We start from the raw sequence: 21,192 nt of genomic DNA, 5'->3' as shown, positions 1-21,192 counted from the left end.
TTTTATGAAAAATATAACCATACAGCTACGTCTCTAAGAAGTCCTTTTTTTTCCCCCCCTCCTCACATTTCTAAAGCTCATGTAAATGTAAAGAAATCAGCCTATTTCTAGATTTCTGTATACCACTCTCAAGTTTCAGAACTACTGTATTAATAGGAATGTCAGGAAGATATTTACCGTAAAGGCAATGAAGTAAAAAAATTTCATATTGAATTGTCAAACAGCCACTTCAGTTTGGGTAGGCATTACAACCCTTTAAGTACAGTAAGTGATTTTAAGGAAGGTTTTTGTACAACACAGTGACTTAAAATGCTCATAATAAATTTTAGTAAATGTTTCTGTTCATTAGATTCTCCTAACAGCAGCCAGGAAGCTTTTAGTGGTCTTGTGTTTCTCTCAGCTTCTATAGGATGTAGTATTTTTCTTTGTCAGGGTTTTTTTCTACAAGATCTGTGACAAACCTGCTAATGCCAGAAGCAGAGGCTACCGACAACCAAAGAGTTGCTTGAGTTTCCAAACAGTCTCAAAAGAAATGAGAAGCTGGAAGTTTTAGCATCATACATCTTCCCTCCTCCATATGCCAGCGCACTCCTATTATTCTTAGAACAACACACTGGATTTTGTTAAGGAGTGTATTTACACAGTGAGGGCGCATTTTAAGGTTTTAGGGTTATTAGGATTCTGCTTTACCTATGGTTAAGTTCCGCAATACTCTCTGTATTACTTAAGCTGTAATTGCATGGACATATACGACTGTGCCTATACCATGGAAAGAACAAAATTTGTGGAAGTTGCTGAAAAACTAAGCATTAAGACCTGTTAGGAGTTTATTGAAGAGTGAAAAGTTAAGATAAATGTTAAAATATAATCTGAAAGTTTAAAATACAAAATGTTTCTCAAGTTAGTTTCTATTTCGTCCACTTTCTGTGTAAAGCTATAGAACCACAGTTTCAGATACACCTTGAATACATTTTTTTTTTAAAAGAACAGAAGTGATCTGACCTCAGGAACACTGGCTGTGAATTTTGCAGCTCTTATCTTCACCAAGAGCAGACATCATGGGAGGGAGTGGGAAATACATTAAAAAAATTAGCCTAGAAATAACCACAGAGATGCTCCTAGCTCAGAGAATATTAGAATAGAATAGACTGTTTCAGTTGGAAGGGACATAGAGCGATCATCTGGTCCAACTGCCTGACTAATTCAGGGCTGATTAAAAGTTAAAGCAAATTATTAAGGACATTCTCTAAACGCCTCAAGTTCTTGGGCATCGACCACCTCTAGGAGCCTGTTCCAGTGTTTGACCACTCTCTCTGTAAATAAATGCTTCCTAATGTCCAGTCTAAACCTCCCCTGGCACAGCTCTGAACCATTCCACACATCCTAACACTGGATACCAGTGAGAAGAGATCAGCACCCCGCTCTCCACTTCCCCTCCTCAGGAAGCTGTAGAGAGCAGCTTTGATGTAGGAAAGGCAGAAGTGAAAATTGATGTAGGAAATGAAGGAAAATGTTTTCTCTAAACAGGTCCATCAACTTAATGCCTAAAACAAGGTAAATTTGTGCTCTGTTTCCTTATTTTTTTCAAATAAGGAAAACAATGGCAAATTCGGGAGTTTGGATTTCCCAGAGTTTCTGGAAACTACATACAGCAGAAGGAGTGACTTTGAAACAGCAAGATTTCTTATCTTATTTACTCTTACAGAACTGTGAGAAAATACTTGTCAGCGGATACAATTTTGAGTTCAGAAGTGAGAACTTTTCCCCCAAAAGCTCTCAATGAAGCTCTTCATTTATTTAACAAGCTACAAAAACTAATGTTGTATTTTGTTTACAGTTGAAGCTATTTCAAATCTTCTTTCCTCCCAAAATTTGGAGTAGGACTTATTTGGCAAAGGCAATGTGGTCACAAACTGTCAAGGAACATTTCATTCAAGCAAGTTTCTTCCTCCCTCACCGAGCACACGGCTAAACATGGCAAATAGCAACATTCTACAGAAACAGCATTAAATATGATAGCGATTGTGAGGCTCTACATGAGTAGAGAGGATTCATACCAGGCTCTCCTGCTATATTTCTTACCCGTCATTCCACTGGTCACTCGCTGCCTCTTCTGCCACCAAGATATCATACTCTTCAGCAGCATATCTCTCCCAGTCAGAGATCTCTTGGCTTTCACTTTCACCATCCTAAAGAATCACATTGCAAGTTATATAAAAGCACGTTAATTGTTGAGCACATAGCTAAAGACTTTTAGAGCTTCATACTCACCCGCAACATAGAAAACTGATCCTTCTGTTCATGGTCAAGGTATTTTTCAATGTTGAAAAAAGTATCAAAAAACACATTTGTCAACTTACATCGCTTTAAATCATGCAGAGTAATTTTTCCTGTAAAGAAGATTATGAGAACATATTTAGAGCTGAAGTTATCCTTTTTCCAAAAAGGAGGAATGTTATGGAAAAGTTAAGTCATCATCATGCTCAAGAACATTTGTCACCGATGCTCAACACAATGGGAGAGAAGTGAATAGATGAAACACACACCTAGAGAACTGCCCTTCAAAGTGGACAAAGCTTTTAAATGTTTCAGATTTGTTACTTGCTTTGGCTGTCATCCTGACTGTGCTTCATACAAATCAATTTTTCAGAGACTACTTTGCCACACTTGTCCAATCTGATCAATATTTACTGCTTGAGAGGAAAGCTAAATGCTTAGAGGTGGTTTTTTTTTGGTTGGTTTTTATAAAGCGATACTTTAAAGACTCAAATCAAGGGGTCTGTTAAGTGTTAGAAGTGTTTGTCAGGTTGCTCAGAAATGTTAGCTTATTTCAAAGTTGAATATTAAGCTTCTGCAGAAAAACTGAAAAATACCAGGCATACAAGGAAACAGACGGCTGTCCTTAAAACTCCTCTTTATTGATTCACCTTAAACATGAACAGCCTTCTGTTGTCAATCAAAGAGGGGATAACTGCAGATGTTATGGAAGAGTTCAATAAAAGCCAGACTTAGAACGCTATTTCCTCAGCATACTGTCCCAGCCACTAACAAAGTATAACTCAAGGACATCAGAGTGAAGCAAAATCTGAATCCCATTTGGAAATGGTTGCCACACTTGTGTCTGTTGCCATCTGAAATGCCTTAATGTATTCTGCCTGGCTTATAGCTGATGCTCCAGAATGACACAAACCCCCCTGGCACCTGTGTCATATCTGTCAGACCCACACAGATGTCTTATGTACTGGACCATCTCAAGTGGCAGCAGCTCTTCACAACCAAGCAACTGATTTTAGTCCTAGTTATATAAGCTCCCATTTAAGTTAGACACCTATATTTGGTTCGTTGATTTGCTCTCCAGTTTCCTTCTATTGCAATGGGAGCTTAGACACCTAACACTCATGTAGATGCCTACACTGTCTCTCAAAAGACCAAAAAAAAAAACCAAACCAAAGAATGAAATTGGGAAGACTAAATTCAGGTTTCTGCAAATTAAAAATTTGCTTTTTGGTACACAGAGCATCCTGTAGCAAACTATCACAGTTCAGGCATAAATGTATGAAAGTGCCTTCTTTTGTTTCAGATCTACGAAGAGAAATGTCTTTTTATGCTGCTAGTTTTCGTATAGGAAAGCAACAGAAGAATATTTTTCTTAACCTACCTCTTAAACGTCATCCAGTTTTTATAAAAGGCCATCAACCCTTCACAATTGGCTTTCATTTTGATTGCCCTAAATAACTCATCTTGGTTGTGTTTCACAGTCTCCTTTTATCATCTTCATGATATAAACCAGACACATCAATCTTGTTTCATTTGAAATGCTGAACAGAAACATTATTGCAAGTGTCTGCCTTTCAAAAACATAATGTACCAGATTGGAAGGGAACCCCTCAGTTTGGGAGGCTGTCGTAGGCAATCATATAATAAATGCTTTCCTCGGAGCTCACTTCACCTCATCTTAAATGCTCCCCACCCCTCATGCATTATGCAGTATTGGTCTAACACTTCATTCCACTGGTATCTATGATTGAGCTTCCAGTCAAAACATACTTAACAGTCCTTTTTCATTTACAGATTTTTTTCATTTGCCTTTAGAAATGTGTTTTCACCTAGCAAATCCATACTAACTTGGCTTAAATAATAATAGGAAGCTTTAAATTCCAGTTTTGAGCTATTTCAATTCCCTTAGCATGCAAAAAGTTATGTCTCAATAATAGACAACTGCCTTTTAAAAATAAAATAAAATAAATTCTCCATACTAGAAAGAAGGGGGCCAATAAGGAAGACTATTTATTATTAATTGATTCTCTAACCATAATTTTATAGACAGCAAATAGAACCACCCTCTGATACACTCAACTAAAGTGATACTTGAAATTCAAGTAGGAAAAACTCAGTGCTTCATCTATAAGTGTTTAAATGTGAAACACTAGCACAACATGACATTTTCTAAACAAAAACATTAAGATGGTCAACAATTTTCTTTTACCATAAAAAATAGCAAACCTTAGTTTATGCGATAGAGGTTGTTATCCTATCAAACACTTCAAGAGCAAATATACACGTTTTAAATTTATTGCAATGCAGAATCTATACAATAGCAGCAGACTGTATGCTAAGTCCTTCTACACACTGAAACTGTGTTAAAAAGTATAGTCATCATACGGGTTTAGTGCTAACTGTGGTCAACTGTTGAGACATTTAAGTTTAGGTACAGGCTGACCTCAGTTGTGTTGAGTTAAAAAAATCCCTGAAGACTGATCTGTCATGGCTACAACAGTTTTATGAACTGATAAATATCAGAAACAGCATACAGGTAGAGGCTATGAACGTGCAAGATACCACTCTTCAACACCACAATAATACGTTTACCAAGGCATGCAAAAATACCTTCAGTACAGAGCATCAGAGAAGGGCAAATATGAAGTGAGCATTATGCTCACATCATACGTTCTTTTCAGGTGTAAAACGTAAAAGACTTTCATCAGCTAAAGATCATATATGTCAAATGCAGGATGGTAGAATGCAGGTCTATAAAGGTTCAAATGAATGCAGAAAATTGCCAAAAAACTAAGAACAGTTTAATATTCCATTATTTTTAAGCCCCTTGACACTGGCATGAATTTCCTAAGGGAAGCTTAGGATTCTAACCTAAAATAATTACTGATCCACAGAGACAAACACTGTTTAGAAACTGTTCCTTCTGAAGAAATTGCAATTAAATGAGTACTGGAACAGGTAAGAGCCAAGTGAACAGAACAGTCAAGAGCTTTTCTTGAGAGCATCACCTCTGCCAGATAGTAACAATATTTAATTTAAGACTAAATAAGGCTACAAACCCAAAATAAAAGCCTACAAGGAATTTTAAAGCAGCAGATTAAATTTTAGTATGAAAATTAATGCCTCCCTGCTGTTGGAAGACCACTCAATAAGCTCTAATAGACTTTAGAGAAAAGATGACCTATTCTTCGTATGACCAACTGAGTGCTTTTACGGGTGCACTAACTCCTAATTTAGAGAAGCAGAAGTTACTGATAGAAAAGGATTTTATTACCTTCATGTTGTGGCTTCACAAGATCCAGCATCTGGCACAAACAGTCTTCAAATGGCAAAGGTTCTATGGCCATGTTATCTAATTTTTGGCACTGTTCTTCATAAAAATACTCCAATTCATACATAGACAAAGCACCATCCCCATCAAGATCCATGCAGCGAAACCAGTATTCGATGCTGAAATTCAGTAATTAAAAGCTAAGAACTGTTTACACAAACTTATTACAGAATTTTTTACTGCCTGTTTTAAAGGCTATGCTACTTACAGGTGCAAAACTAGACTTAGGACTACATTCCATAATTCCATGGGAAGTCATTAAACAACACTTATTGCGCTAAGAGTTTCTGGTATTTGCTATGCCACACATAACTGCATTTGAAAACACACTTGTTAGTTATGGGTAGGGGAGGGAGGAGATAACTAAAACATTTGGCTTTACATAAAAACTCAAGGAAGCCAATGAAAAATTGAATTGTGCATCAAAATCCAAGTTATTTTTTCATATTGAACAAGCCAGTAACATGTCATGCAACAGGTTTCTCATCAACATCAGCTAATGCTATCTGTATAGTTTCCCAAAGTCACTGGCATCATGAAACAACTGCAATTTACCCTGTCTGTAAGTAGGCCACACAGAGCGTATGGAACACACAACAGTTAATTAGCCTCTTAAAAGTTATTAAAATAGACTTTTACAGTGGCAACAATAGAAGACACTGAGAAATAAGAATGATGCAACAAACTGAGCCAGTTTTCCACTCATGTGTTTATAGTTTAGCTTCTTCCATCAGAGTTCCAGCTGAGCATCCGTGGTCCTCAGGGCTGGAAAACCAATAAAGTCAGTCTATTTCTGTTAAAACATAAAGGCATTCTTACCTAGTTGGTGTTTTCTTGTCCTCTTCAGATATCAAAAACCAGACAAAATCAGCATAGCTAATTTTCCCGTCTTTTTGTGCTTTTCTGCCTCTTGAAGGCCAATGAGGAAAAAGATAGAAAATTTATTTTAAAACACCTAGCTTTTACTAACAAAAATTAAAGATTCTTTTCCTTGGCGGTATTAACTGTTTAGTTACTCCTAAATGATGCAGTGTTTGTAAGGTGACTTGTCACAAAATACTTTGATCATTCACAATAAGGAGCTTGTGTGCTGTTTCTACTGCAATGGGTAAAGAGGAAGGGAGCAGCTGGAAAAGGAAGGTAGCACACTGTCCAGGACTTACAGCTTGCCTTCCTGGGCAGCAATACCACTGCTTAATTGTTAACAGAAGGGATACCTCATTTCATTTTTAGAAATACATTATATACAAATACACATGCATATATTTTAGAATTTCTGTTCAAGTGGAAGAGATAAGAACTTAAAGCTGTACAGAACTCCACTAGCTAAAAGTGTTGGAATAGAAATATGAAGATAAAAATGAAACAAAAGCATTCAGGAAGTATTCATGGCAAGAATATAATTGTCTGTTTCTACTCATACCACAGAATACAGCATCTAAATATGTCCTGAAGTCATGTAGTCAACCTGTCTAGTAAAAAGTCAGGTAGGCAGTTCTTAGACATTACATTTCATGCCTAAAATCCATTTTTTGCTGCTGTATCCTCAAGATGTCTAGAAAAATATGGTATACATTTTGTCTTGCCCAAAAAAAAAAAACAAAACACCTCACATAAAGGAGTAAGCTCTAGACATATGCCTGTCAAGTGTTGTTCCACTCATTTCAGCTTTTGTTATTTCTGTTTATGAGCCACTTTCTAGCTGCAGATATTGTGCTAGAAAAATGTCTCAAAAATGAGTAAAATGTCATAAATACATAAGAAGTCAAAGTGGGAAAAATGAAGAATGACTGTAAAAAATGTTAATTAACTCACCTGGAGGCATATTTGTAAATTTGTTGATGCAATAAGCATTGATTTTACAGGTAGTACCGAAAAGCCCAATTCCCTTTGGAAGTTTTACAGGTTTGAGGGATGGAAAAACAACATCAACATTTCTTCCTTTCCTTATTCCCATCCCTGCTAAACCATACAATAGCCAATGGCAAGTGTTCATATGGGTAAAGAAAGGAGAATAAAGAACCTGGACTGAGTCAAAGGTTCCAAGAGCACTCTAGTACTGTTAGAGTTTAAACTACAACATTAAATCTCGATATTCACCCCTCCATCTCAAGGGGAAGGTATTTTTTTCCGGAATGTCACACAATTTAACAAGCTAATATTAAATTGGATTTAGATCAGCATACAAAATAAGTACCTTGTTACTGCTCCTGAGAAGATCCGCTCTATCATCCTATTTGAAATTGCTGTGAAAGAAGGTTTAAAATAGTGTCAATTATATACAAGTTATTTTTGCTTATTTTTGCTTTTACTGTCTAGTTGAGTTTACTGGAACCCTCTTGTATACAAACATCTGTGAGAAAGATCAAGTGTAGCGCTCATTAATCCCTTTGAGTCCTCTTGGAGAGGATCACTTAATACAAAGTCTCCAAAGCAAAGCCAGAACCAACCAGCTTTGAATTCAGACTTGATACAGAAATAGTAGTGTAACAAAAGTAAAAAACTGGCCGATTAATAAAACAGCATTTATCTGTTTTTTGACAAGTAAATCATGTTTTCAAGTGCCATTACATTGTATGTGACCTTGGTTTCGGCAAAGAGCCAAAACAGAATTGGCACATTCAGACATAATGAGCATACCTAACCGATTCTGACATGGCTATTTCTGACATGGTTTTGATCCATGCTTCTATTTTGAAACCATTTCAGGTATTTTAGAGACATGTCTTAATTGAGCACTACCTCTGTAGAGGATATTCAATTTACCCTGAAGAATTTGTGGATGGTACTCAAAGCAGCACATGATATTATTCTCACAGAAGAAGTACTTCTCATTATTCTAGCTCTGAAATATTTTTTCAGCATTGTAGAAATATTGATAATAAAAGTAGGTGATTAACTATTCAAATATTATTACCGTATTATTCTAGGAAAGACACTAGTCCCTACTTAATATTTATTCCCAGACCTGTAGGATGGCCAGTTTGTTTCAAACATACATGCTGTCGCTTCTTCTTATCTACTTTTGACACACTGAAGTTATTAAATCTTCTCAACAAACAGCTACACACTTCAGTATTTTCTTACTACATATAAGTGTTTGATCTAGCCTAATTTTAGACCAGTGACAGTATGAAAGGAAGGGATTGATGAAACCAGATTATCCAATTTTGACATGCAAAAAATACAAGTTTAAGACTAAAGTTGGGTTATCATGTCCATTTTATGCTCTTACTTAGTCTAGTTCTCATTAAGCAGCAGCTGTTAAGCTGTAACCAATATTCCATGTTTTAAAGGATGCAAAGCTAAATTGCAAGTGGCATTGTATCAGTTCTGCTTCCCTTCTATAGTGTACTAACTGAGTAGAGCAACTGCTCAGATGAAAAAAAAAAATTCTTTCCTTCCTCAGTATCCCAGTATCTTAAAGTGTAGTCAGACTTCATCAGGCAAGTTTTCAGAAGCAATCAGTTTGTGTTTATTCTTTTAAATGTGGGACAATATACCATAATTAGTTTGTGCTTAAGTAATCTTTTAGTCCTGAAGGGAGTACTTTTAAGATTACAATGGACACAAAGCATCCAAAAACTCCAGGAGTTCCATACAAGATACAAGAATATTTCAAATAGGTACAAGTGTGCAAGACTACATATTCGCAGTCATTGCATACTGTGAATGCAGAAAATGTAAAGCTGTTAAACAGTACTAAAACAAAATGTACTGCAGCTCAGTTAACAAAACTTGGAAATAAGCAGAGTTCCCGAATGTATGTTTGCCTTTTCTACTGTTTCTATACCTTGCCATAAGAGCCATACTACTGGAATAACATCTGTAAAATGGATTATTTCCAAGATAAGAACCCAAAAGGGCCAAATGCAGCCATTTATAATATATCAAGACTTAAATGATTTTTTTTTAGATCAAGCCTGCACACTTACAAACTTATTTCCACCTCTACTTCTTTGCCAAGATCAGAATTCAAATTCAGAATTTTTCTCAAATTTGGTATTGCTAGACAGAAAGCAGTGTCACAGATTACTTGTCCTGTTTTATTTCACTGAGTCAGCAGGATCAGCTATACCAACAGATTCATAAACACTGGCCTTGGCAGTTAACCACTTCCTTGGGTGAAAGTTTACAGGTCATTTAATACATGTAAACAAAGGTACATCATTTGTCATACCATGATCATTATGTCGAGCTAAATCCTTCCGATCAATATAGAGGTCATGGTCTGTATCCAGCTCCCAAAATTTGCAATAGATAACATAAAAATGTTCATATGAGAAGTACTCTGTCAGCTGGTTAATATCAGCTTCCTCTTCCAATAATGCCACATTCTATTATCAGAAGGATAAATAGAACACATTAAAGAATTTGTAAGACATTTGTTGAATGATCCGAGTTCTCATAACCAAGTTAGTATCCAACACTACTTCAGTGGAACAATTTTTATCTTCAGAGACAGTGCACACCATGCAGCATGACAGCAAAGACTGAACAGACAAGATAGAAAACTAATGTGTCCATTGAAGAATGGGATAAGACATCTACAGCTCTAGATAAAATATGATATTTAAACATTCTGGTGTATGAGGTTTAATGCAATTGAGCCTTCACTAATTTTTGGAAAAGGAAGAAGTGCTACTTATGTTACTCCCTTAAGCATTTAGTTAATGCAGTTTTTAAACTTGTAGAAACATCTGTCTTGCAAAATTTCACATATTATGTACCTGCAAAAAGTTGCTTTTCCTGAGCTCATTACAAGTTATTTTCCCAGACCAGGACCTATTTACTGTATAAAATATTCTCTGTATAACCTGCAAGAAACAAAAAATAGAAAGGCATTAGGTATGCTAACAAAATACTTCCCAGACGATTGTCAAAGTCAAGTCTTAGCTCAGCTGCACTACAGAACTCTCCTCTATTTCTATTCTTCTCATTACTTAGCAGGTTGATGCTTCTCTTTTGTGTCATATTACCACATCATTTCTAAATCTATAGCTAAACTCATCTTGATAAGTCTTATTTCAATGCTGCTGTACTCATATCTCACACAGTAAAGTTGCCAAATACTTGTATGCTATCCAGAATACGTCCCTTGGCAATTTCATTGACTCCCAGTCTTCCAAATCTACAGAATATCATCTAATAAGTCTACTACTATATCCCATTGCTTCAGATTTAAAGACTTAAATTTACTATAAGAATATTTTACTTCATAAATGAAGTTACAGAAACAGAGTTGGGACTGTTTAAGGATCAGAGTACATGGGGATGTTGCTACTTCTGAAGTCTACAAATACAACAAATAACATTTGCTAGAAATATTTCCTGTATGTGCAGAGAGAATTTGTTTTTCTCCCCATTTAATTTTATTCTGTTTAAAGTTACTTGAAAAAAAAAATCTGTTAATGGTATTAGAAGAAATGCATAAATGTTTTCTAACTGAAGAAAGAAAAAATATCTATGAAGATAACTAGTTCTTGTGCCACGACTGATACTGAAACCTGAAACAAATCCACCCAGCTGAGTGTCCAGCACTTTTGTTTAAAGCAGTTTTACATGTACATTATTTTCATGAACTCATCCGTTCAGCATAATTAGCTTAGTTTCAGTTTACTAACATAAGACTTTAAGGTTTTTTTTCTGTTTCTTAACTGAATTGAGTATTCACTTCAATTAGTTTGACTTAAGTCAGAGATACATTTCAAGACAGTCATTTACCACTAACAAAAGCAGACAAAAACCCTAAACATTTTATGAACTGTAACTGCTTAACTGGAGATTGATTATACCTGCTAATTAGTAAGACCAAATACAGCATGTGTAGTGTTTCATTTGCAACACTGTAGTTACTAGCTAAAAGAACCATCTCTTTAGGAATCCTTTTCCCCCAAATAAAACCTCTTCCAAAGACTTTCTTATTAAAGTTTTTGTCACTTCAGACTGTAATTGCAGTAAATCAATAGTTTAAACAAACCAATCATTTCTAAATTACAAATAGAAGAGTAATTTATTCATACAGTTTTAAAGTACAGTTTAAATTGTAGCATGCAGCAAGCTCTACAGCTTTTACTTTGAACGAGAGCCGATTCAATAAATCCAGAAAGGACAATAGACTAGCCTACTTCTGAAACTTAATCAGCTTAATTCTAATTGTGAGTTTAGGGAAAACCCATTTTTGGCTTATACTACAAAGCAATTTCTTCTAAAAAGGTTTTGCCTTAGTTTTGCAACTTAATCCATCTGCATGTCATTATCTCATCTGTTATACATTTAACTGGTTAAAAAAAAAAAAGAATGGTTGCTAAAGACAACAGGAACAAACTTAAAAATGGTTTTCTAAGTAAATTGAAGCAGAGTATAAGCAAACCCCAGCTGAAGTGCCTCTACACCAATGCACACAACATGGGCAAACAGCAAGAGCTGGAAGCCGCTATGCTGTAGAAAGCTATGACCTAGTTACCATTATGGAAACCTGGTGGGATGAATCCTGTGACTGGAGCATGGCTATCAATGGCTACAGGCTATTTAGAAGGGACAGGTGAGGACGGAGGGGTGGAGGTGTTGCCCTCTACCTTAAGTAATGGATTGAGTGTGAAGAGTTGTCTCTGAATAATAGCCATGAGCAGGCTGAAAGTTTATGGGCGAGAATTAGAGACCAAGGCAATGAAAGGGAACCTTGTGGTTGGCGCTTACTACAGGCTGCTCAATCACAGGGAGCCTACTGACAAAGCCTTCTTACTCCAGCTACAGGAGGCATTGTGCTCACAGGCTCTTGTCCTGCTGGGAGACATCAATCACCCCACCATCTACTGGAAAAGTGGCACAGGGAGCTGTAGGCAGTCCAGGAAACTCCTGGAATGCACTGCGGATAATTTCTTAAGCCAGGTGACAAGCAGCCCTACCAGAGTGGATGCCATACTGGACCTGTTGGTCACCAATGCAAGTGAGCTAATTGGTGACGTTAAGATTGCAGGCAGCATGGGCTGCAGTGATCATGCACTGCTGGAGTCTGCAGTCCTGAGGAAAATGGGACAGGCAAAGAGTAAAGTCAGGACCCTGAATTTTAGGAAAGTAAACTCCCAGCTCTTCCAGTAGTTAGTCAATACCCCCTGGAAAATTGCCCTCAGGGACAAGGGAGCAGAGCTGGCAGATCACAGAATCATAGAACAGTTTGGGTCGGATGGGACCTTTAAAGGTCATCTAGTCCAACACCCCCTGCAAGAAGCAGGGACATCTCCAACCAGATCAGGTTGCTCAGAGCCTCATCCAACCTGGCCTTGAATGTTTCCAGGGATGGGGCATCCACCACCTCTCTGGGCAACCTGTTCCAGTGTTCTACCACCCTCAGTGTAAAAAATTTCTTCCTTACATGAAGTCTGAATCTATCTCGCTCTACCTTAAAACCATTACCTCTCATCCTATTACAACAGAACCTACTGAAGAGTTTTTTCCTGTCTTTCCTGTAGGCTCCCTTTAGGTGTTGGAAGGCCACTATGAGGTCTCCCCTCCCTTGTTTAAACAGATCTTTAAGAATACTTTCCACAGAGTGCAAGAGCTCTCAATCCCCAGGTGTAAGAAATCAGGCAAGGAAGGCAAGAGACCAGCATGGCTGAGTCAAGACCTGCTGATCAAACTAAAGGGCAAGAAGGAAATGCATAAGCAATGGAAGCAGAGATAAGTATCCTGGGAAAAGTATAGGATGCTATCTGTTTGTGCAGGCACAGCTGGAGCTGAGCTTGGCAAGGGACCAAGGAATAATAAGAAGGGCTTCTACAAGTATGTCAGCCAGAAAAGGAAGGTCAAAGAAAGTGTACCCCTCTCAAAGAGCAAGACTGGTGAACTGCTAACAACAGAGGAGAAGGCTGAGGTACTCAACTTCTTTGCCTCAATCTTCACTGGTAACTCCTCTTCCCACACATCTCAAGTGGATGGATTGCAAGGCAAGGACTGAGGGAGCAAAGTCCCTCCCACTGTAAAGGGAGAATCAAGTTTGTGACCACCCGAGGAACCTGAACATACATAATTCTATGGGACCTGACAAGATGCATCCCAGAGTCCTGAAGGAATTGGCTGATGTACTTGCCAAGCCACTCTCCATAATATTTGAAGAATCATGGCAGTCAGGTGAAGTCCCTGCTGACTGGAAAAAGGCAAACATTGGACCCCTTTTTAAAAAGGGTAAAAAAAAAAAAGAGGATCCTGGGAACTACCAACCTGTGAAGCCTCACCTCTGTTCCTAGAAAGATCATGGAAAAGATCATGGAAAAAAGATAAAGCTTCACGTAGCAAGGCAAAGCTAATTGAATACAGGTATGAAGTGTCTTATTTCATCTTAAGAGAAAATAATTATTAGTAATGATTTGCAGGACAGAATTTTAGACAACCATATTGGGCAACAGTTACTCCATCCTAAAATATGACAAGAAAGGACAGTCCTCCTGACATTTCTTCATCTGCAGAACAATATTCCAAATATTTTTGCTATATTCATAACAATACTAGTTTAGTTTTGAGATTTTTGATTAATTTCTGATTTCTGTTGAAAACTACACTAGATTTGGTTAGTGAAGTACTGCCAGCACTAATTAATTCAGTATTGCTAGACTCAGGCCTACTCAAATAAGCTGTTCCTCCAAAGAAAAGTAACTGGAAATGGCAGGACCTTTTCCCTTCTACAGTGCTTCAGGACAGGCAGCAAGCTTTCACAATTTTAAGCAGAGCAGGCTTTGATACAACCTAGAATCCATTAAGAAAGAAAACTACTCACAGACAGAACATTTCCTTCAGTCACATCTGACAAAGTTTTGGGAGCTCACACAATCATTATAACAAGAAGCAAAACCTAATGTGGCAGGACATACTCAATAGACCAGCAAGTCTCTATAAGAAGGATATGATGAACTAAAACCAAACACTTTCAAAAAAGCTTCCACAGTTTTAGTCTGGGTCAAACTATAAGCGGGATAAAAGATGATCAACTCTGCATGTTTTTTTGTTGGAGAATATTTGTTAAGCCATTTTTCACGTGCACAAAGAAAGTGAACCAAATGTAATTTTGAAAAATTTTAAACTTCTGAGACTTCAGTGGAACTTGCTATCTAGTCTACAGTTGAGAAAGTTTAGTGTCACTGATTTTTCCTGTTTGTACAGAAAGAATACTTGTCACATAACCCTAGTAGGAGAGAAATGGAAATTTTCATGTGTGAAACCTGCTCAGAAAGAAAAATTCCCAGAGAGGAAAGTGGCAAGCAGCTTCAATATTACCATTATTTTACTTAATACTGAACATAATCATGTTAATATAGACCTTTCATTCAAAATTCCATTTAAACTCAAAGCAAGGTCAAGACTGCAATGAGTACAGTCTATAGCCACCACCAAGTGTTTAAGGTAAGTCTGCTCTTTGTTTACACTTCATTAATTTATCCTACACTGTTACAACTCAGTGTTTTTCTAATTAGTATTAGTTCAGCAATTTCTTATAAACATTAAGAAAAACTATGATGCTTAAAAAATTTAGTCTTTCTTCACAAGATTTTTAGTTATATAGAAATGAAGACTGACAGCATACTCAACTTTCCTCAAGGGACAAAGATGCTTATACATGTTGACTAACCTTAATTTTTATTTTCCTATTTAGTTGACAAAAAAATATCTTTTTCAAATAAAAGATCACTTACTGTGGTAATGTACCGAGAATGAAATTCAGATGCTTCTTTTAAAAATGATAGGCCAGGATGACTGTTCACCACATCCTACAAAAAAAGGAAGAACAATATCCCAAACAGTATTCATTAGTGACTATATAAAACAATTAGCACAGAACAGCAAATCTGCTTCTTTAATCAAAACAGTTCAAATTAACTACCACAATCATTAATGATAACTTCATTTAGAACATGCTTCATGTAAATAACACTGCTGACTTTTTAAAAATAAAATTATCTTTTAAAGAAGCCAGATAAACAAAAGCTTTCCTGTATTTTAGATGGGATGAAGATTTTGAACACTGCTGACTGTTATAGCTTGTAATTCTATAGCTGACTATGATTTGGTAAAAGCCAATTTAGATTTTACACATTCATTAGTAAAGGTATTGTTTCCCCTCTTTGAGAAACTGTATTAGGTCATGAATTCATATGCCGCTTTCCCTTTGCCTGCCAAAGGGCCTCCTTGATTTAAGTAACTTCAACTGCTTTACTAAACCGTAAGGATTTTCTGATACGTGTGCTTTTCCTGCAAGCAATTTTAAATCCATGCATCTTACTGTAGCTCTTTAAGACTACCTCATCTTATATAAAATCAATTGTAAAATGTCACTTACTAGCATCTCAGTGGACCATACAAAGTGAGTTACACTAAATATTATCAATAAACTGTAATGAAGACCATGAAAAAATACATTTAGCTAAAAAAAAAAAAAAAAATCAGAGCTTTGCCAGCTCATCATTTTGTTGTGTTTCCAAAACTAGTTTCAGTTGCTATTTACTTGTAAAAAAGGAATGAAGTCTTCTTGCACCAAGTAGTTGCATCCAGGGTTCATTAGAAGATGAACAAACTTTGCAGCATCATCATAGCATGTCTGAAGTATTCTGAAATGTAAATATTTCCATTTAACACTCTATACAGAAAATTGCTCATGCTACCTTGTACAGGCATCCTAGAACAATGCCTATGAAACTGCAACCACAATATTTAATTCAAAAGCTACTTACAAATGTCGAAGTACATGCCAAGCGAACTTATCATAGCAGTACTGTCTCATACATTTACATTAAAGGAGGTGAGTACACCATGTTACTGTTTACATGAAAGGACATTTTCAGTTAGAACTGGAAGAACTATAAAGAAAAAGTATTTTGTCCAGAATCAGCATCTACTAGTTAGGGTCATGGTTTTCACTCTTCCCATAAACAGCCAGTCATTTAGCAAACACTTTAAAAATCTATAAACACTGTAAATAAAGATTTGTTTATGTTAAAGTGATGATTTACTTACATTTTCCCAGATACAAGTTTGCTGTCAATGGTTAATTATGGCAAAGTGTTTTATTCCCCTTTACAGATTGGATCACATTCAGAGCTTAAAATATCACATTTCTATTAAGAAGTCCAGTACTTCTAAAAAAGTAATGACTTACTTCCGCCACATTGCAACAAATTTATGAACTGACACGTATCCTGTTCGTTCACCTCCAGCACAATAAAACAAAGGACCTTTCCAGTAAAGTGGGCATTCACAAGCCTAGAATTAAAGTATATGTCATGTTAGTTCATTAACTGCTTATCTGAGGGTTACTCACGCATTTATAAATCTTTCAAAAACTACATTTTACACATGTTAAGAATAAAACATAAAGGCATAGATTTTTTTGAACTGTTTCTGAAACCAACTGTGCCTTCTGAAATAACTGATTTTTAAGCAACTGCTTTAGGCTGAAATACAAAAGTGGAAAGCAAAGCAGAGGGCATCTTGCAGCATTCCTAATAGATGAATACAGTCACATGCCTGCTCTGTCCACGCTCCAAGCAGCTGAACAGAGCCCATGCTAATAAGCTCCACTAAAGGGCTGGATATCTTTAAGCTGAGCTCAAGACAGCACAGTTACACAGCTTCTGAACTGGAGCAAGTTTGCATTTGTCTGGCTCAGAGGATGGCTTGACATGTCTGCATCCTTGCATAGGCAAGGCATATCTTCTATCCAGTTTTAAGTAGTAGACCAGCCTGTCCTGAGCAGCAATATCTTGCTTCAGAATACCCAACAGTTACACCTTCACAACTTCAATGCTCCTACACATACCTGCAGTTCTGCTTCTCTGTCTGCTCCAAGTTTCCTCAGTCATAACAACTAAGTACCTATCTCTTGCCTAAAACTGGCTATGACCTGGAGTAGTCAGACTTGCTGGTATTTCTGAGAATCTCATGTGGATCTCAAATAAGACTAAATACTGCAAGATGTATAAGGCCACTGAAGCAAAAGGACAGTTACTTCTCATGCAATAGTTTAACTAGTACTTTAAAAAAAAATAAGAAAAAGTGAGTTTCATGAATACTGTCCCCAGAATGAGAGGCCCTATGCTTCAGGAAGGTGCCTTTCATCACTGAATCATAGGTGACTGGCCCCCTTCACCTTTCTTGCTGAAAGGGAAGGTTATCTTCTACCTCTCCCCATTTCTATGTGGAAAGGAGCTGTGGAAGGCAGGAACCCTATAATTCAGCTTAGCAGTCAAACACTTCTGGTGAGGCAAACAAGGGGTTTCTGAACTCCTAGTCCTGCTCTTGTGAAAAGACTTGGTTTCTATTTTCTAGACCCTAGACTTTAAATGCAAAGTGACAGTAACAGGGATAAGAACCTGAGACTTATTACCAAGATCATGACTTGCAGTGATATTTCAAGCATTGATTCAATATAACAAAATGTAAATTTAAGTTTAATTTAACTAACTTATTGTCTGTTACACAGAGGTTAAAAATATGTGCTGCTTTCTAAGCTCAGTATTTTGTCACTCTGCTGTCAATACAGAACATACCATGCGCCGTTCAGTACTTGGTTGTTTATGCAGCTAAAAAAAATAGTTCAAGTTTTATTTTAATGTTTGTTTCTTTTTGTAAGCAAGATGTAAGGCCATTTGAGGTACAGTTAATGTAAAGATTTCCATATGTAACTGTGCTGTCAACGTTAAACATTATGTCTTACTGGTACTACTTTGTAGAAAATGAAAACACATTATGCAAGAAAACAAAGCACACAGAACTCATGTTTCCTTTCTACAGGTGTACAGTACTAAAAGCAGACAGCCACCAAGTTCTCACCTTTGCAACCTTTCCCATGTCTTCTAATGTTGCCCTCTCATTTGGAAACTCAGAGAAAGTTCTCTCAATTTTGGCAATCACAGCATCTATATCCACTTTTTCCTTAGGACATCCTCGGGGAAAGTAGAAAGTTGGAATGTTTTGACTAAGTGATGGTGGCAAAGTTTCTTCCTTCTTTGTCTGAATCTAAAAAGATAAATACACATTTGACAGTCAGGTTCAATGAAATCATGTATAACAGTCATACTCAGATTACTTAAATCTTTGTGTTATATGTTACAGCACACCTGCAAAAAGATTTCTGATGATAGGTTGAATAAGCTACTTAAAAATAAGAGCACATTGGAAAAATTCATGAGTATTTTGAAAACCTGTCATTTCGAAAGATTTCTAGGATGTTAAAAATTTAATAAAAACAATTCCAGTCTTCAACATATCAAGTTTCAAGATTAATACACTAGACAGTTTCTTGGACTCAGGTTATATTATCAGTTTCAGAAGAAAAAACTTCACCCTCTGGCTTAACAGGCAGGCCATGAAAGAATTTGCTTTTAAAATATTTCAAGAGTTTGAAACTGTAAAACTAGAAATAAGCATGACAACTTTGTTACAAACCACTAACCTGTTTAATTTAGTTACAGTGAAGACGATTTGGTGTTTTTCTAAATCCTAAAAAATGCTTGAATTTATAAAGGTAGTAAATGATTCCTATGGAAGAAATTTTTTTTCTTAAACTATATACAATCATAGCATGAGATCTTAGAAAGCTGTTTCTCAAGAATTTGTAATATACCATACTACTAAGAAAAAAAAAGTTGATTAGTAACAAGATAAATTATTTATTTATATGCATTTAGTTTCAGTAAAGAAGAATTTACCTTGTACTTAGCTTCCAAAAGAAAGTCCAATAAGGCAGAGAAACAAAGATAACAAGCAAAGGAAAAACAGAGTTATGTGGCAACTCAAAATTAGCAATTAAACATGAAGTCTTTAATCCCAAAGTCACTATACAAATGTAAAAACAATGGTTAATGCTATATGGTGGCTCATACTAGTATTAAATATTTTCAAGATCCTGAATTCCATCTCTCCTTTCCAACCAAAGCTGGGAAGAAAAAAAAACCCAAACCCCCAACCCTCCTTTTACTCCTTATCACCTTTATGATAAAATGCCTGTAAAGATACCCAGGAGCCTTCACGGGAATACTGCACATGCTAAAAAAAAAGCCTGAATTAACTTTTCTTTCCCCTTCTCTGCATTTGAGCCAGCGTTCCTGTTCACAAGTGCAGAATTACTTCAACTGAGTTACAAGTCTTATTTTATAGAGGAAAAAGTTACATTGAAAATCTGTGACACCTAGAGTAAACTTCTGTCATTTCATAAGAATCCTGTAAATCAAAACTTTTGATCCCTCATCATTAGTTCAGTGGTTCAGCTAATGAGGCATCAGCTTAGAAAAGTGTGCCACAAGGCACCAAAAATCCCTTCCAACTGTAAACTTCCAAACTTTTGGGAAGATAGCAACATTTTATTCTCCAAGTACATTACCACCAACACTAGAAATAATGTATGTAATTGGATTAACACCTTGTTTCATTCTAGAAACCCAGCTCTACACACCAGCACCAGTAGAGCCCTAGCCCTTACCCTGTGCAAAACCAGACCAAAGACCTGTTCCTTGGACTGGTACCACACAGCCAGATAGCTAGTATGCTTTTGAGCACTGGCAATCCAACCATCTTTCACTTAACAGACTCCAACTGCTATATCTGTTCCAAACTGCAAGGTTACTTTATTTTATTTCCCCTTTTCCCAGCAGGTGTTCCAGTTCTTCAGAGAAGCCCGATGAGGTATGCCTCATCTGAGAAAAGGGTAAGTCTTAATTATGGACTACTAACATCCTCTGAATATTTCAGGTAACATGAGGTAAATTAGTATTTCAAGAAGACCTAGTACACACAGAGAAGTTATTTTTAAAACCCACAGTTAAGGAAATATAAAACCTCAGATTAAAAAAAAAAGTTTAAAAGGAAATGTAGGGGCAGAGGAAGACTACATTAAAAAAGGTCCCAGGAGAAGAAGAAAGACTATCAAGAGAACTATTTTTTCATTGGAAACTTCGTATTTTTTTTTTCCCCAGAAACTACTAATTTACTTCAGATACTTCACAGTACACAGTAAATAATTTCCATTATTCCAAGCTAAAAGCTGTTCTTAAATGCATGTGGAAATCTCAGTTCAGGATTTGTAGGAAGAACTATCCTAGTATGTGTAACTTCCTGGGGTGTTTTTTAAGAGAGTCACACAATAAATGCTTTTTAGTTATTTATTTTTCATCTTTTTGTCTGTTTTAAACATGTTCCAGACTATGATTATGAGGAAGAAGTTAAGCAACAGATTCAGAACCGAAGACAGACATATAGGTGAAGAAAATTGATTTTTCCAAGATGAAAATGTTGTTTAAACATGACTTTGAATTCAGCATGCTTAGTGTAAAAATATATAAAATTTAGGCTGTAAGACAGTGTATTTATTCAACTCTAAAACCAAGTACAGAATACAAACCTCTCACTGCTAGACTCTCCCTATATTGAAAGGTGTTACCCATTTCTACGTGCTGGTTTCTCAAAGGTGGTGAAAGAAGAAGCTATAAAAATGCTTAATTTACATTAGAAAGTTTATGATGACTTCATGATCACTTCTGATGGATTTATTTGGTGCCTACATATAGGCATCTAGTGGGAATATCATCTAGGACACAACC

At 36.4% G+C, this 21,192-nt stretch overlaps 1 protein-coding gene across 2 annotated transcripts in view; it reads right to left on the bottom strand.

The window, feature by feature from the left end:
- The window catches only part of PPP2R3B (protein phosphatase 2 regulatory subunit B''beta), a 49,618-nt gene that overhangs the window by 2,995 nt on the left and 25,431 nt on the right, over window positions 1–21,192 (bottom strand). For both annotated transcript variants that reach the window (XM_010117816.2, XM_010117817.2), the window contains exons 2-12: window positions 18,428–18,613; window positions 16,755–16,858; window positions 16,104–16,206; window positions 15,295–15,369; window positions 10,339–10,425; window positions 9,789–9,945; window positions 7,806–7,854; window positions 6,428–6,517; window positions 5,552–5,727; window positions 2,272–2,390; window positions 2,083–2,189 (exon numbers count right to left, since the gene is read on the bottom strand). In XM_010117816.2, coding sequence (XP_010116118.1) covers window positions 2,083–2,189; window positions 2,272–2,390; window positions 5,552–5,727; window positions 6,428–6,517; window positions 7,806–7,854; window positions 9,789–9,945; window positions 10,339–10,425; window positions 15,295–15,369; window positions 16,104–16,206; window positions 16,755–16,858; window positions 18,428–18,613 — 1,253 coding nt within the window. The remainder of the gene's footprint in view (window positions 1–2,082; window positions 2,190–2,271; window positions 2,391–5,551; window positions 5,728–6,427; window positions 6,518–7,805; window positions 7,855–9,788; window positions 9,946–10,338; window positions 10,426–15,294; window positions 15,370–16,103; window positions 16,207–16,754; window positions 16,859–18,427; window positions 18,614–21,192) is intronic.

Source organism: Chlamydotis macqueenii, chromosome 1, assembly GCF_036417535.1.
Source record: "Chlamydotis macqueenii isolate bChlMac1 chromosome 1, bChlMac1.mat, whole genome shotgun sequence".
Taxonomy (NCBI): Eukaryota; Metazoa; Chordata; class Aves; order Otidiformes; family Otididae; genus Chlamydotis; species Chlamydotis macqueenii.
This window is presented reverse-complemented; position numbering and strand designations above follow the sequence as displayed.